This window comes from Oncorhynchus kisutch, linkage group LG22, assembly GCF_002021735.2.
Source record: "Oncorhynchus kisutch isolate 150728-3 linkage group LG22, Okis_V2, whole genome shotgun sequence".
Taxonomy (NCBI): Eukaryota; Metazoa; Chordata; class Actinopteri; order Salmoniformes; family Salmonidae; genus Oncorhynchus; species Oncorhynchus kisutch.
In genome coordinates, this window is record NC_034195.2 from 16,673,957 (window position 1) to 16,691,444 (window position 17,488).

A 17,488-nucleotide genomic window follows, 5' to 3' on the forward strand; every position below is an offset into this window, starting at 1 on the left:
CACGAATTTTAGAAACATTATCGGACCGTAAGGGACCGTCCATTTGCAATGTGGACTTTCTCACTAACCATATGGCAAATGTCAAAATGTTCCTTTAAGATATGGTATGCCATATGGCTGTGGGCTACGCTAGTTAATTTAGCAGACAAGATTGTTAGAATTCCGTGGCATTATAGTATATAGAATACAATTGAACAAAACTAAGTAAAAATTGAAAGGATACTTTCCCCAAACAATTTGAGTGCGTGCGCACATGAGGTTATTCTGTGTTGAGGTGACCCATCAGTCACCCATCAGTCACTGGTTATTATTATTAAATTATTTACATATTTTGCATGTTTTGCATGTTATTTTGGCATTAATACATGTCACAAGTTTGCAAACAATGTAACAAATCAATTAAAATCATTGAGTTAATAAAGAAGCATCACCGGGGGCATATTTTTTGCTTTCTTGAGTAAAGCAGCTCCAAAATACTGTCGTTTCAGCCTCGCTCAGTGCTTTCTATGGTGGTGGGGCAGCCAGCAGAAAATACGGAGCGTAGGGGTTGGTAATGTTCTCTAGTTGCGCTGTGATTGGCTCAGCGTTCTGTTACTCATGAGGACACTACCTCGCCGCAAAATCTACAGGGAGAGCTCGAAAATTCAAGCCCCTTGGGTGCTGCCATAGAGTTACATTAGAAGTGCCCATCCAAGAAGGCTCAAGGTCATTGGCCACCGATAAAATGACATAAAATCACGTTATATCTACAATAGCTTTTGATTGTGGACTGGAAACTCGGAAATCTCAGACTTTAGTGAGACCAAGGCCATTCTCCCCCGATTGCTCAGTTTGGCCGGGCGGCCAGCTCTAGGAAGAATCTTGGTGGTTCCAAACTTCTTCCATTTAAAGAATGATGGGGCCACTGTGTTCTTGGACCTTCAATGCTAAATAAATGTGTTGGTACCCTTCCCCAGATCTGTGCCTCGACACAAACCTGTCTCGGATCTCTACGGACAATTCCTTCGACCTCATGGCTTAGTTTTTGCTCTGACATGCCCTGTGAACTGTGGGACCTTATATAGACAGGTTTATGCCTTTCCAAGCCATGTCCAATCAATTGAATTTACAACAGATGGACTCTAATCAAGCTGTGGATACATCTCAAGGATGATCAATGGAAACAGGATGCACCTGAGCTCAATTTCGAGCCTCATAGCAAAGGGTCTGAATATTTATATAAATAAGGTATCTGTTTTTACAGATTTGCTAAAATAAAAAAGCTATAACTGTTTTTGCTCTGTCATTGAGGTATTGTGTGTAGATTGATGAGAAACATGTTTAATTTAATAAAATTTTTAATAAGGCTAATGTAACAAAATGTGGTAAAAATTAAGGGATCTGAATACTTTACGCATGCATTGTATAGGCCTATAGGCTTGGCTACACGAGGTGAGAGTATGATTTGAAAAAGTTGCTAAAAAAAGGAATTGTTTCTTGCCTTATGCTGGGCATCATTCACAAGTGATACTATATAATTCAGTGGCAGGCTAATATTGTCACCCATCAGAATATTCTTGATTTAATCTTGTCTTTACAAACACTAAATAGTATGTGTGTGACATTTATTTTGATTTAGAATTAACCCATTATCATGCACCTGTCTCGAAACAGGGGTATGGGAAAAATACGTCATCGGGGAAGCTTTTCCCGTGGTTCATTCTCAGGTTGAAGCCTGCTTGACAGAGACGCTAAGCTGCTAGCCATCAAGCTAACGAAGTTGTTACCAGATGAGTTTTGCAATGGAGCCCTCTTTGTCTGGAGAAATAAATTAACGGTTCCAACGCTGCAGGAGCTGTATCTACTAAGCTTTGTTTCAGCACAAACCGGATCACTCAGAGTTCCAATGCAAGGGTTATAAGCTTGAGGTGGCTTCCTTGATCGCCAGCCTATGTAAGAAACTGGGGAAAACGCAGAGTAGAATGTTTACATTTTCTACGCCTGTGGCTGGACGGTGTTCACGCATCTCTGCCTTGTCGTCTGTAGTTATCTCACTGGCCCATTTTGCACAGAGCTCCCCCATCTGATAGCGGAGTCAAAGGAGCACGGCAAGAGGAGCAAGGCAAACAACGTTGGTCGCATCCCACGAGCCATGGAAGCCGTAGACAGCGGCTTTCCGCAAAGCAGTCTACACTCCTAACGAGAAACCCAGAGAGGATACAAACGAATAGTTTCACAGTCCTGGAGCCTGATCCTGATGCACCTTTGGTCACTGGAGCTACAGTGCCTACTTCTACAATTTTGAAGTTGACTTTGGAAATCTGTCCCTGCTCTCGATCGAGCGGGGCATCTCCATCTGTCAGAGGCCTGCACCAGGTGCCAGGAGCAACGGGCTCAAGTTATCCTGCCTCTCGCCCATCCATAAAGGGTTCTCCGATTCCTGTGAAGCTTGATTTTGGGCAGCTCCATGTTAAGAAATATTACTGTTCCTGGTGCAAAAACAATGTCCTATCCCGGAGCTTGAGTAAATTACATTACTAAGCTGCACCCAAATGTTCTATGTCAAGACATGGAAATCGATTATAACGTAGTCCATATGGGTTTTAACGACATTTAAGGGCAGCTCTAAACAGTTGGAACTGGATTTAAGAGCTGATTGCTAGACATCGTATCTGGCCAAGTGCCCTCTCTGAATCGTGGCATTGAACACTAGCATGGTTTTCTTTACAACTGGCTACGTGATTAATGCAAGCTCAATGGGTGTAACTTTTGTTGACAATTTCAATACCTTTTGGAAACAAAACATGTTTTATGAGGATGGGATCCACCCAAATCATTTTGGTTTCCTGGATCCTTTCACAGCATAAGGCTGCATTGAGACAATGACTTATCATTGACCCAAGCCCAGCTAATCCCTACCATTGTGATGCAGAGTTGTCATAATTCTTCAGCAAATGCACACCAGGGGCGTTGGTAGACACAAAGTAACCTAATTTGTCCCTCTAGCTGCCCTGAATGCCTCTGCTGATCCTACAGCTATTTTATGTGCCTATGAACCAGATATACTGTTAGCACTGAGGCGGTATACCCTAGGAGGAAGTCCACTGTGTGCAGCTCACCCTGCACTAACATAAATAACATGAGCATATCTACTTCTGCTAAACGTCCCAGTAATACAATGAAAACTATGCAAGCATCCCAGACGAAGTGCTCAAAATAGCCCACGTTAACATATGCAGCTTAAGACAAAAAGGTTTGATGAAAAATAATTTGCTTGTAACAGATGACATTCATATTCTGACTCTCTGAAACTCACTTAGATAATACTGTTGATAAAGGGGTAGCAATACAATGTTATAACATTTTCAGAAAACATAGTAATGCCAATGGTGGAGCTGTTGCTGTTTATTTTCAGAAAAACATTCCTGTAAAGATTAGAGGATCTCATGTTCAGTAATGTTGAAGTAATTTGGCTACAGGTTCATCTGCCTCACCTAAAGCCCATTCTGATGGGAAGCTGCTATAAACCATCAAGCTAACAGTCAGTATCTGGATAACATGTGTGAATGCTTGATAACATGTGTGAATGCTTGATAATGTATGTGATAGTTACGAATCTCTTTGGCCCTGCAGTCTAGGGGGGGGGGGTGGAAACGAGACCCGTAACATAACTCATGCAAATTATAACAGTGAAAACGTACAACTTATTTACCGCCAAACACTCAGGGTTTATTTTTTAAACACACAGTAATGGACAACCCAGTGGATGGTCCACCCATTTCTAACTAATGTCCTTTAGACAATATTTACCTATGGGTAGTGTATGCTCATGGGCTACTTTTCTTGGTACCCCCTTTTCCCATCGTCAAACAAACACCATAACAAAGCAATTACTCACAGATTAACAGACAAAGTGACATGTAGTTGCAAAAACAAAAGAGAGCTCTCCAGAGAGAACTAATTGGGATGCTTTTAAAACAAGGGAAAGGGGATGTGATTGGGTAAGGGAAAAGGAGCAGGTGTGTCTTCAGATTAGCGACTGATTGGTGACTGATTTGCGGCACCTGTGTATAGGGCAGAAGGAAAGACAATACACACACAGGATCCACACACAGGATACCTGTATCTGTAACAGATATCAACAGAGAGATATATCTCCTGAGTGATACTGTTAACCATGAGATTCTCATCACAAAATTGTCCAAGTTCAACTTTTCCCCTGATGCCTTGAGATGGATGAAATCATACCTTGAAGGCAGAACTCAGTGTGTCAGAGTGAGCAATGAGCTGTCGCCCACTCGTAGCTATGATGTGGGCGTGCCCCAAGGGTCAATACTGGGGCCCCTCCTGTTCAGCCTGTACATTAATGATCTGCCTTCTGTCTGTACTGGGTCTGAAGTTCAAATGTATGCAGATGATACAGTGATATATGTGCATTCAAAGAGCAAACAACAAGCTGCACAAGAACTCACTACTGTAATGGTCCAGGTTACAAAGTGGCTCAGTGACTCGTGTTTGCATCTCAATGTGAAAAAAACGGTTTGCATGTTCTTCACAAAGAGGGCAACAGATGCTACTGAGCCAGATGTCTATGTGTCAGGGGAGAAGCTCCAGGTGGTATCCGATTTTAAGTACCTTGGCATCATACTTGATTCCAACCTCTCTTTAAAAAGCATGTGAAAAAGGTAATTCAAATAACCAAATTCAACCTAGCTAATTTCCGATTTATACGGAATTGTTTGACTACAGAGGTAGCAAAACTGTACTTCAAATCTATGATACTCCCCCACTTAACATACTGCTTGACTAGTTGGGCCCAAGCTTGCTGTACAACATTAAAACCTATTCAGTCTGTCTACAAACAGGCTCTCAAAGTGCTTGATAGGAAGCCCAATAGCCATCATCATTGTCACATCCTTAGAAAGCATGAGCTCTTGAGTTGGGAAAATCTTGTGCAATACACCGACGCATGTCTTGTATTCAAGATCCTCAATGGCCTGGCTCCCCCTCCACTCAATATTTTTGTTAAACAGAAAACCCAGACATATGGCAGCAGATCCACAAGGTCTGCCATGAGAGGTGACTGTATAGTTCCCCTAAGGAAAAGCACCTTTAGTAAATCTGCATTCTCTGTGAGAGCTTCCCATGTCTGGAATACACTGCCATCAGACACACATAACTGCACCACATATCACACTTTCACAAAATGCTTGAAGACATGGCTAAAGGTCAATCAGATTTGTGAACATGGTCCCTAGCTGTGTGTTGCCACTCCATGTTGTCTGTTGTCTGTAGCTTGTGAGGTGTGGAAACACTTTGTTGCTTTTATGAATTTTGTCTTGCTGCTTTTTGTTTTATGCTGCTCTGTCTGTATGCTACGTCTTGCTTGTCCTATGTTGCTCTGTCTGTATGCTATGTCTTGCTTGTTCTATGTTGCTATTGTCTATATTGTAATTGTTTTTAATAACCTGCCCAGGGACTGCGGTTGAAAATTAGCCGGTTTTACTGAAATGTTGATTAATGTGCACTGTCCCTGTAAAAATAAAAATAAACTCAAATAAACTCAATATTGACTGGCTTTCAACAAGCTGACCACTCAAGAAAAGCTTTGAACTGTAACCAGTGCCTGCAACCTGGTTCAGGTTATCAGTCAACCAACCAGGATAGTTACAAACAGCACAGGAATGAATTCATCAGCATGCATTGATCACAACTTTACTAATGCTGCAGAAATTTGCTTGAAATCAGTACCCAGATCCATCAGATGTAGTGATCACAATATAGTAGCCATATCTAGGTAAACCAATGTTCCAAAGGATGGGCCTAATAAGAGGTCATACAATAAGAGGTATAAGAGGTCATACAATAAGTTTTGTAGTGATTCCTATGTTGTTGATGTAAAGAATATATGTTGGTCCATAGTGTATAATAAGGAGCAAACATATGCTGCACTTGACACATTTATGAAATTGCTTATTCCAGTTACTAATAAGCATGCACCCATTAAGAAAATTACTGGATTGATGAGGAATTTAAAAATTGTATGGTGGAGAGGGATGAAACAGAAGGAATGGCAAATAAGTCTGGTTGCACAATCGATTGGCAAACGTATTGAAAATTGAGAAATCATGTGACTAATCCTAATAAAAAGATTAAGAAACTAAAGTATGAAATAAAGATAAATGACGAAGAATGATAGTAAAAAGCTTTGGAGCACCTTAAATCAAAATTTGTAAAAATAAATATATATATAAAATAAATAAAATAAAAAGGCAAACTCACCTCCAACATTCATTGAATCAGATAGCTCATTCATCACAAAACCCACTGATAACTACTTTCATGATTTTTTTCATTGGCAAGATTAGAAAACTTGACATGCCAGCAACAAAGGCTGACATTATACATCAAATTATATCTGACCAAATTATGAAATACAAGCATTGTAATTTTTAATTCCGCAAAGTGAGTGTGGTGGGTTTGAAGTACTTGTCTATCAACAATGACAAACCATCGAGGTCTGACAACTTGGATGGAAAATTACTGAGGATAATAGCGGACGATATTGCCACTCCAATTTGCCATATATTCAATTTAAGCCTACTATAAAGTGTGTGCCCCCAGGCTTGGTGTGAAGCAAAAGTCATTCTGCTACCTAAGAATAGTAAAGCCACCTTTACTGGCTAAAATATATATACACTGCTCAAAAAAATAAAGGGAACACTTAAACAACACAATGTAACTCAATCACACTTCTGTGAAATCAAACTGTCCAATTAGGAAGCAACACTGATTGACAATAAATTTCACATGCTGTTGTGCAAATGGAATAGACAACAGGTGGAAATTATAGGCAATTAGCAAGACACCCCCAATAAAGGAGTGGTTCTGCAGGTGGGGACCACAGACCACTCAGTTCCTATGCTTCCTGGCTGATGTTTTGATCATTTTGAATGCTGGCGGTTCTTTCACTCTAGTGGTAGCATGAGACGGAGTCTACAACCCACACAAGTGGCTCAGGTAGTGCAGCTCATCCAGGATGGCACATCAATGCGAGCTGTGGCAAGAAGGTTTGCTGTGTCTGTCAGCGTAGTGTCCAGGGCATGGAGGCGCTACCAGGAGACAGGCCAGTACATCAGGAGACGTGGAGGAGGCCGTAGGAGGGCAACAACCCAGCAGCAGGACCGCTACCTCCGCCTTTGTGCAAGGAAGAGCACTGCCAGAGCCCTGCAAAATGACCTCCAGCAGGCCACAAATGTGCATGTGTCTGCTCAAACGGCCAGAAACAGACTCCATGAGGGTGGTATGAGGAACCGACGTCCACTGGTGGGGGTTGTGCTTACAGCCCAACACCGTGCAGGACGTTTGGCATTTGCCAGAGAACACCAAGATTGGCAAATTCGCCACTGGCGCCCTGTGCTCTTCACAGATGAAAGCAGGTTCACACTGAGCACGTGACAGAGTCTGGAGACGCCGTGGAGAACGTTCTGCTGCCTGCAACATCCTCCAGCATGACTGGTTTGGCGGTGGGTCAGTCATGGTGTGGGGTGGCATTTCTTTGGGGAGCCGCACAGCCCTCCATGTGCTCGCCAGAGGTAGCCTGACTGCCATTAGGTACCGAGATGAGATCCTCAGACCCCTTGTGAGACCATATGCTGGTGCGGTTGGCCCTGGGTTCCTCCTAATGCAAGACAATGCTAGACCTCATGTGGCTGGAGTGTGTCAGCAGTTCCTGCAAGAGGAAGGCATTGATGCTATGGACTGGCCCGCACGAATCCAATTGAGCACATCTGGGACATCATGTCTCGCTCCATCCACCAACGCCACGTTGCACCACAGACTGTCCAGGAGTTGGCGGATGCTTTAGTCCAGGTCTGGGAGGAGATCCCTCAGGAGACCATCCACCACCTCATCAGGAGCATGCCCAGGAGTTGTAGGGAGGTCAAACAGGCACGTGGAGGCCACACACACTACTGAGCCTCATTTTGACTTGTTTTAAGGACATTACATCAAAGTTGGATCAGCCTGTAGTGTGGTTTTCCACTTTAATTTTGAGTGTGACTCCAAATCCAGACCTCCATGGGTTGATAAATTTGATTTCCATTGATCATTTTTGTGTGATTTTGTTGTCAGCACATTCAACTATGTAAAGAAAAAAGTATTTAATAAGAATATTTAATTCATTCAGATCTAGGATGTGTTATTTTAGTTCCCTTTGAGCAGTGTATATATATTTTTTACCTCTATTTAACCCAGCCAAACTCTCCACTAACCCGGACGATGCTGGGCCAATTGTGCGCCGCCCTATGGGACTCCCGATCAAGGCCGGTTATTATTACAGCCCGGGGAAAAACCCGGGTCTGTAGTGACGTCTCTAGCACTGTGGCACTTGGGAGACCATAATAGCCGACCAATCAGCCTGTTTCCAACCCTCAGTAAACGTTTGAAAAAAATTGTGTTGGACCAGATAGAATGCGATTTTAACATAAACAAATTGACAACAAACTTTCACCTTTCTTATAGGGAAGGACATTCAACAAGCACAGCACTTACACAAATGACTGATGATTGGCTGAGAGAAATTGATGATACAATTATTGTGGGGCTGTTTTCTTATACTTTCAGTGCAGCTTCTGACGTTATCAACCATAGTGTGCTGCTGGAAAAACATGTGTTATGGCTTTACACCCCCTGCTGTATTGTGGATAAAGAGTTACATTGAAGAACACCCTCTGTGTTCTGTTAGACAGGTAAGCCTCTCCAACATAATCCAGGAGGTATCAGAAATTCCCCAGGGCAGCTGTCTAGGCCCCTTAATTTTTTCAATCTTTACTAACGATATTCCACTGGCTTTGAGTAAAGCCAGTTTGTGTCTATGTATGCGGATGACTCAACACTATACATGTCAGCTACCCCAGCGACTGAAATGACTGTAACACTTAACAAAGAGCTGCAGTTAGTTTCAGAGTGGATGGCAAGGAATAAGTTAGTCCTAAATATTTCTAAAACTAAATGCATTGTATTTGGGACAAAACATTCACTAAAACCCTAAACCTCAACGGAATCCTGTAATAAATCATGTGGAAATTGAGCTAGTTGAGATGACTAAACTGCTTGGACTAACCCTGGATTGTAAACTTTCATGGTCAAAACCTATTGATACAGCAGTTGCTAAAATGGGGAGAAGTCTGTCCATGATAAAGCGCTAAACTACCTTCTCAACAGCACTATAAATAAGGCATGTCCTACATTATTTATCTGGGCCCTATTTTTGTCGCACCTGGACAACTGTCCAGTCTTGTGATCAGGTACCACAAAAAGGGACTTAGGAAAATTGCAAATAGCTCAGAACAGGGCAGCATGGCTGGCCCTAGGGTGTACACAGAGAGCTAAAATGAATAATATGCATGTCAATCTCTCTTGGCTCAAAGTGGAGCAGAGATTGACTTTATCACCACTTGTATTTATGTGAGCTATTGACATGATGAATGCACAGAGCTGTCTGTTTGAACTACTGGCGCACAGCTCGGACTCCCAAGCATACCCCACAAGACATGCCACAAGAGGTCTCTTCACTGTCCCCTGGTCCAGAACAGACTAAGAGAGGCACACAGTACTACAGAGAGCCATGACTACATGGAACTCTATTCCACATCAAGTAACTGATGCAAGCAGTACATTTAGATTTAAAAAACAGATACAAATACACCTTATGGAACAGCGGGGGCTATGAAGCAACAGAAACATAGGCACAGACACATGCATACACATTCACACACATTGTGTGTAATTTTGCTGGACACCAGGAAAAGGGATCCATAATAAATACAAATACATGCAAGCCAGATAGGCTATACTCCTGTTGTAAATGTTTTGAAAACTTCTTCAGGATCGATGTCCCTTCCACTTGACGGTTGAACTAATGTAGGCTAATGTGATTAGCATTGGTTGTAAGAGGTTGTAAGTAACAAGAAAATGTCCCAGGACATAGACATATCTGATATTGGCAAAAAGCTTAACTTCTTGTTAATCTAACTGCACTGTCCAATTTACAGTAGCTAATACAATGAAAGAATAGCATGATATTTTTTGAGGAGAGTGCACAATTTTCTTGGAACCAGTTATTGGTACCATTTGAATGGAAACACTGTGAAGTATGTGGAAATGTGAAAGGAATGTAGGATAATATAACACATTACATCTGGTAAAATATAATACAAAGAAGAAAAAAAATGTTTTTTGTATTATCATCTTTTAAATGCAAACGAAAAGGCAAATATATATTATTCCAGCCCAAGTGCCATTTAAATTAGGGCCTCTAAGATGGCAACAATGTATGTGCAAAGTGTTAGACCGATCCAATGAACCATTGCATTTATATTCAAAATTTCTATCAAGACTGCCCAAATGTGCCTAATTTGTTTACTCTTAGGGCTGAGATCCCGCTTCATGGGATCGATATGACAACAGCCAGTGAAAGTGCAGGGCGCCAAATTCAAAACAACAGAAATCCCATAATTAAAATTCCTCAAATATAGAAGTATTTCACAACATTTTAAAGATACATTTCTTGTTAATCCCACCACAGTGTCCGATTTAAAAACTGTACCCTCTCCTCAAACAATGGTATGGTATTCCTTCACTCTAATAGCTACTCTAAATTGGACAGTTAGATTAACAATAATTTAAGCTTTCTGCCAATATCAGATACAGTGGGGCAAAAAAGTATTTAGTTTGCCACCATTTGTGAAAGTTCTCCCACTTAAAAAGATGAGAGAGGCCTGTAAATTTTCATCATAGGTACACTTCAACTATGACAGACAAAATGAGAAAAAAAATACAGAAAATCACATTGTAGGATTTTTTATGAATTTATTTGCAAATTATGGTGGAAAATAAGTATTTGGTCACCTACAAACAAACAAGATTTCTGGCTCTCACAGACCTGTAACTTCTTCTTTAAGAGGCTCCTCTGTCCTCCACTCCACTGTATTAATGGCACCTGTTTGAACTTGTTATAGGTATAAAAACACCTGTCCACAGCCTCAAACAGTCACACTCCAAACTCCACTATGGCCAAGACTAAAGAGCTGTCAAAGGACACCAGAAACAAAATTGTAGACCTGCACCAGGTTGGGAAGACTGAATCTGCAATAGGTAAGCAGCTTGGTTTGAAGAAATCAACTGTGGTAGCAATTATTAGGAAATTGAAGACATACAAGACCACTGATAATCTCCCTCGATCTGGGGCTCCACGCAAGATCTCACCCCGTGGGGTCAAAATGATCACAAGAACGGTGAGCAAAAATCCTAGAACCACACGGGGGGACCTAGTGAATGACCTGCAGAGAGCTGGGACCAAAGTAACAAAGCCTACCATCAGGAACACACTGCATTTGGATGATCCAGAAGAAGATTGGGAGCATGTCATATGATCAGATGAACCCAAAATATAACTTTTTGGTAAAAACTCAACTCGTCGTGTTTGGAGGACAAATAATGCTGAGTTACATCCAAAGAACACCATACCTGGGGGTGAAGCATGAGGGTGGAAACATCATGGGGCTGTTTTCCTGCAAAGGGACCAGGACGACTGATCCGTGTAAAGGAAAGAATGAATTGGGCCATGTATCGTGAGATTTTGAGTGAAAACCTCCTTCCATCAGCAAGGGCATTGAAGATGAAACGTGGCTGGGTCGCCGCCCGGTCGGTCAACGAAGGAGTGGCTTCGTAAGAAGCATTTCAAGGTCCTGGAGGTCCTGGAGTGGCCTAAGACAGTCTCCAGATCTCAACCCCATAGAAAATATTTGGAGGGAGTTGAAAGTCTGTGTTGCCCAGCAACAGCCCCAAAATATCACTGCTCTAGAGGAGATCTGCATGGAGGAATGGGCCAAAACTTAGAGAAAATGTTTGACCTCTGTCATTGCCAACAAAGGGTATATAACAAAGTATTGAGAAAAACTTTTGTTATTGACCAAATACATATTTTCCACCATAATTTGCAAATAAATTCATGAAAAATCCTACAATGTGATTTTCTGGATTTTTTTTCTCATTTTGTCTGTCATAGTTGAAGTGTACCTATGATGAAAATTACAGGCCTCTCTCATCTTTTTAAGTGGGGGAACTTGCACAATTGGTGGCTGACTAAATACTTTTTTGCCCCACTGTATGTCTATGTACTGGGAAATGTTCTTGTTGCTTTCAACCTCATGTTAATCGCATTAGCCTACATTAGCGCAACCGTCCCGCAGGGGACCCACCAATCCTGAGGAAGTATAAGGAAAGTTACGAAATAAATATAGTAGGCCTTCTCAATAGAAAGTTGATGGGATCCTCCTCTTTTTAATAGAGACCATCACTCTGTTTTCTCTTGCAATTGCATAGCCTATAGAAATGTTGCGCAACATGAGCTCATGTTGTATTTGATTATATTTTTGTCACTGTCACTTGGAATTTGACTGCCTTCCATGACTCGTGACTGCCGGTGTGGTGGTAATACAGTCACCGCAACAGCCCTAACAGCCCTGCAACACTGTCTTCAGAAAGTATTCACACCGCCTTTACTTTTCCACATTTTGTTGTATTACAGCCTGAATTATTTATAATTTTGTTTGACTGATTTGTTTACACACAATACCCCATAATGTCCAAAGTGGAATTTTGTTTGTAGAACATTTTAGAAGGAACCTGCAAGTAAACATTTATTTTGACGATGCATACCATTTGTATACCGTACATACGACTAGTACAACTTGATTATCTGGCCTATTTGACCTGTGGCATTGCTGTGAGGGAGGTGTCCATTTGTGTGCATGGGTGGTTGTGTGTGTGGGTGCTCTCTGCTTCCACGGATATTTGAAAGATCCATTCGATTTACCAATACTTTCGTCATGGATTAGATGCAAAGTATAGCTACAGCTTTCGAATACCAGTGTTGTCCTGAATACAGCTGCTGGTATCGACACAGCTCTGTCTTCTGTGGCTAAAGCCGTCTGGACTGGTTGATGCCGAGTGGGAAGAATTATTTTGAAAGTGATTGTCTGCCGTGAATCCTCATAATCCATACACAGGTAAGAGTGTACAGTTAAAATGCCAAGATAGCTACATCTGCAAACGTTATTGTCTCAACTGTATCAAAAGGTTGTTTTCATTGCTAGTTATTGTTAGCTATATACCTAGATAGATAGCTAGCTACAGGTTGCATACAGGTAACGTTATGGCTTGCTTCGTCCGGCAACAAGCCATCTTTTACAGATGGATTATTGGGTTATAGATTTCGAGGTAATTTTCATGCATGTCCAACTATCTGGCTAGCTAGATGAATAACATTTACATCTAGCCAGCAAGTAATTATGAAGCTAAATATTTCCTAAATCTTGCTAGCTACCTTGTAGTGTCTGCATTGCCATTGTTGGCTGGAAACAGGTTAAGTGTGTACAGGTCATTTTAGCACAGCTGTAGCAGCCAACAGGCTATAGGACAATAATTAATTCATGTTTTAACCTATTTTTCTAGAATTGATCTTCCAGCATTAACCTCCCAACAGTACAAGGAGATGATTGAGAGTGAACAAGCAACACTTCAGGTATTTTCTTTGTACTTTGAGCTTTTTGCTTGAACTTGGGGATCAATTCATGTTATTGCTGGTATGCAAGGTTTTACTGTATTGCTTTCCTTCTTTACAGCTTCAATTGTCTGGAGCCTGGTGGTGTTGTGGCCAAGGAGCTTTCACTCAGATGTATCCAGGTTTCAGTTGCTGTGCAATGTTGACGTCCTTCCTCCCAGAGATGCGAAACATCCCGGCAAACATATATTTTAGAGAAGATCAGGACTTTTTAAATAAAAAGCCATGGATATTACATGGTAGGACAGAAATACAGCATGCTCTCAGGATAGATTCCTTTGTTCATATCATAACATGACCTGAACCAATGATACTCAAAGGACATTATGAAATAGGCCTAGGTCTAGTTAGTGTTTTTACCTTTACGTGTTTGTGTGTTAAGTTTTTCCTAAGGCTACTACCTTTAGCAATATAAGTTAATAAAGTATTTTCTTGTTGAAATATATAAATATATATATATATATTATATATATAATATATAACACTTTATTTTGTTAAGCACTTCCTCATGCTTTAGCACATGTTCCCATGTGAATTCTTTAAGATATGAGTGGGTCTACAATGCTAAATGGGCATAAGCAAAAAGCAGCACTGTAGCTGTTCAATCTGAATGTTTAGTGAGATAATGTTCAGAGAATCCATTTTGGCAATTTGGTGAAAGTATTCCTTTTCTAAATGTATGTTTTCCAGAAATGTGTAATAAATCAATTGTGAAAATCACAGCAAAATGTTTGAATACCCTTTTATCCTAAATGGGATTATGAATGTATGAACTTTTAAAGCAGCTTTACTTCCCCATGTTCCCTCCAACTACAATTTTTAAGCTCTGAGTCTGTACTTTTATCCAATGTAAAAAACACCATTTCAAATTTTGGAAGGAGATGGTGGGTCACATATTTGGTTAATTGATCGCTGGCTCGACAAGTGGAAGGGGTAGCTAATTTAGCTAATTTATTTGTTTGCTCATCTATCACTGATCAGAGACATTTAGCATGCAATAATGTAGCCTGAATCAAGTATATTATATATCTATTGATAGAGCCTAGGCTATTTTCCTATGACATCCTCTCTGTCCAATCTCCCCGGCCTTGTTGTTTAAGGAACGCAATAGAAAATGTTTAAAATATTTAGCAATAAAATATTAAAATTAAATTCTTATTTGACATGTCCTCCCTGATTCAGACCCTCTTCTTCCGTTTGATGACTACTGAACAAGATCTCTGCTTCCTCCCCTTTCAGGTGACGTCATAGTCTACATCAATGACATCTGTTGCCTGGGCACAACGCACGCCGACGTGGTCAAACTCTTCCAGTCCGTGCCCATCGGCCAGAGCGTCACCCTGGTCCTCTGCCGGGGATACCTCCTACCATTTGACCCTGAGGACTCTATTGGGGCGTCCACCAGCACCTCCCTGACCCCCATGGGCATGGAACACCGACCCCTGGTGGTGAATGGGCGCAGTAGCTATGACCCTTACCTGGAGTATCTCTCCCTGAGCTCCCAGCTCCCTCCCCAGGCTCTAACACAGCCCGGGGCACCCCACCTTGATGGGTCCTCACTACCTCCCACCACCGTCCGGTCTGCACAGGCCATGACACCGCACGACGACAACATCTCCATGGCATCGTCGGGGGCGACAGGGATTGCCGGGGGCGTGATCCAGGGGGCAGAGCTGCTGACCGTAACCATTGTGAAGGGGGCAGAGGGGTTCGGATTCACCATCGCCGACAGCTCCACTGGGCAGTGTGTCAAACAGGTGGGGTGTTGCTCTCGTGCTACTCTCGTGTGGTGTTACTTTTGTGGGGTGTTACTCTCGTTACTCTCAGTATGTTGTAAATGTAGCCTTGTGTATTCTATTGATCTCTCTGTCCGCCCATCTGTCCTTTCATCAGTCTGCCTGTCTGTCATCACTCCTACTTTTCCATCCTCATACCTGACTATGTTCTGTGTTGTACAGGTGTTGGAGCCGGGTGTACAGGGCGGAGTGGGTCTGAGTGAAGGAGACCTAATCCTGGAGGTGAACCAGCAGAGTGTTGTGGGGGCAGGACATGGACGTGTGGTGGAGCTGCTCAAAGAGTGTTCTGTAGGAGCCGAGGCCACGCTACTCATACAGAGAGGAGGGGCAGGTAAGTCTCTTTGTCTCTTGAATAGCCTTTCTCTGACTGTCTATATTACCCTTTTCACCAGGGGTGCAACTTTGGTTTTCGAAGTGGAGGGGACATATATGTATACATACAGTACCAGTCAAAAAAATTGGACACACCTACTCATTCCAGGGTTCACACATTGAATGGGGTTGGAGGCAAAGGAAAAACAAATAAGTGCTACCAAATTTAACAATATGCATTTCATAAATATTACAAAAGTGTATAAATAAGGCGTAAAACCACAATGAGGACATAGCAAGTTTGGGTACATCGTACGAAAAACAGAGTAATCTTAAATAGGCACATAATTCATGTTCAAATTCACAACATAACATACATAGGCATTTCATCATTAAGTCCTTTAGGAAGTCATGTTTGGAGGGTGAAAATACTAAAACATTCTCTTTTACTATGAGTATTATTGATATCACCTCCCCTGTCTGATATCTTAACTTTCTCTATGCCACAAAATCTAAAAGGTAGAAATGTTATGCTTCAGGTCATTGAAATGTATTGCGACTGGATAATCCCTGTCGTTTCTCCTGATTTAACTTGTATGTTCACTAATTCTCTGTTTGAGAGAACGAGAGGTTTTACCGACATAGCAGAGCCCACATGGACATTTAATCATGTAAATAACATGGGTGGTGGAACACCTAATAATGTAATTTATTTGGAAATGTTTTCCTGTGTGTGGGTGGCAGAAATATTCACACTTCATCATATTGTTGCACTGTGCACATCCTCTGCATGTATAGCTACCATTTGGTAGAGAGCGTAAAAGGGCCTGGCTGATTTTCTTTTGTGGCTGGCAGTTGCCATGAACCAATTTATCGCATAAATTGCGACCCCTCCCTTACACAATAAGTGGTGGATTTTTATATTCAGCCGACAAAGCTGGGTCCGATAATAAAATATGCCAGTGTTTCTTAACCACACCTCCCACTTTTCGCGAGTTCAAAGTATACGTAGTTGTGAACATTACGGAGTGTTCTTTAGCTTTAGCGGGTCTTTTTTGTAACAGCTCATCTCGGTTTTTTTCCAATGCCAAATTAAAAGCTTCATCCACACATTGTGACGAATACCCTCTTCTTGGAAACCTAATGCGCATCTCCGCTGCTTTTTCTAGATAATCAAATCAAATCAAATGTATTTATATAGTCCTTCGTACATCAGCTGATATCTCAGTGCTGTACAGAAACCCAGCCTAAAACCCCAAACTGCAAGCAACGCAGGTGTAGAAGCACGGTGGCTAGGAAAAACTCCCTAGAAAGGCCAAAACCTAGGAAGAAACCTAGAGAGGAACCAGGCTATGTGGGGTGGCCAGTCCTCTTCTGGCTGTGCCGGGGGGAGATTATAACTGTTCATAAATGACCAGCATGGTCGAATAATAATAAGGCAGAACAGTTGAAACTGGAGCAGCAGCACGGCCAGGTGGACTGGGGACAGCAAGGAGTCATCATGTCAGGTAGTCCTGGGGCATGGTCCTAGGGCTCAGGTCATCCGAGAGAGAGAAAGAGAGAATTAGAGAGAGCATATGTGGGGTGGCCAGTCCTCTTCTGGCTGTGCCGGGTGGAGATTATAACAGACCATGGCCAAGATGTTCAAATGTTCATAAATGACCAGCATGGTCGAATAATAATAAGGCAGAACAGTTGAAACTGGAGCAGCAGCACGGCCAGGTGGACTGGGGACAGCAAGGAGTCATCATGTCAGGTAGTCCTGGGGCATGGT

At 41.9% G+C, this 17,488-nt stretch overlaps 1 protein-coding gene across 5 annotated transcripts in view; it reads left to right on the forward strand.

Annotated features, from left to right (window-relative positions):
- Window positions 1-17,488, forward strand: part of LOC109867612 (membrane-associated guanylate kinase, WW and PDZ domain-containing protein 2) — a 297,617-nt gene that overhangs the window by 172,740 nt on the left and 107,389 nt on the right. For all 5 annotated transcript variants that reach the window (XM_031801801.1, XM_031801802.1, XM_031801800.1 and 2 more), the window contains exons 10-11: window positions 14,846-15,363; window positions 15,565-15,733. In XM_031801801.1, the coding sequence (XP_031657661.1) occupies window positions 14,846-15,363; window positions 15,565-15,733 (687 nt within the window). The remainder of the gene's footprint in view (window positions 1-14,845; window positions 15,364-15,564; window positions 15,734-17,488) is intronic.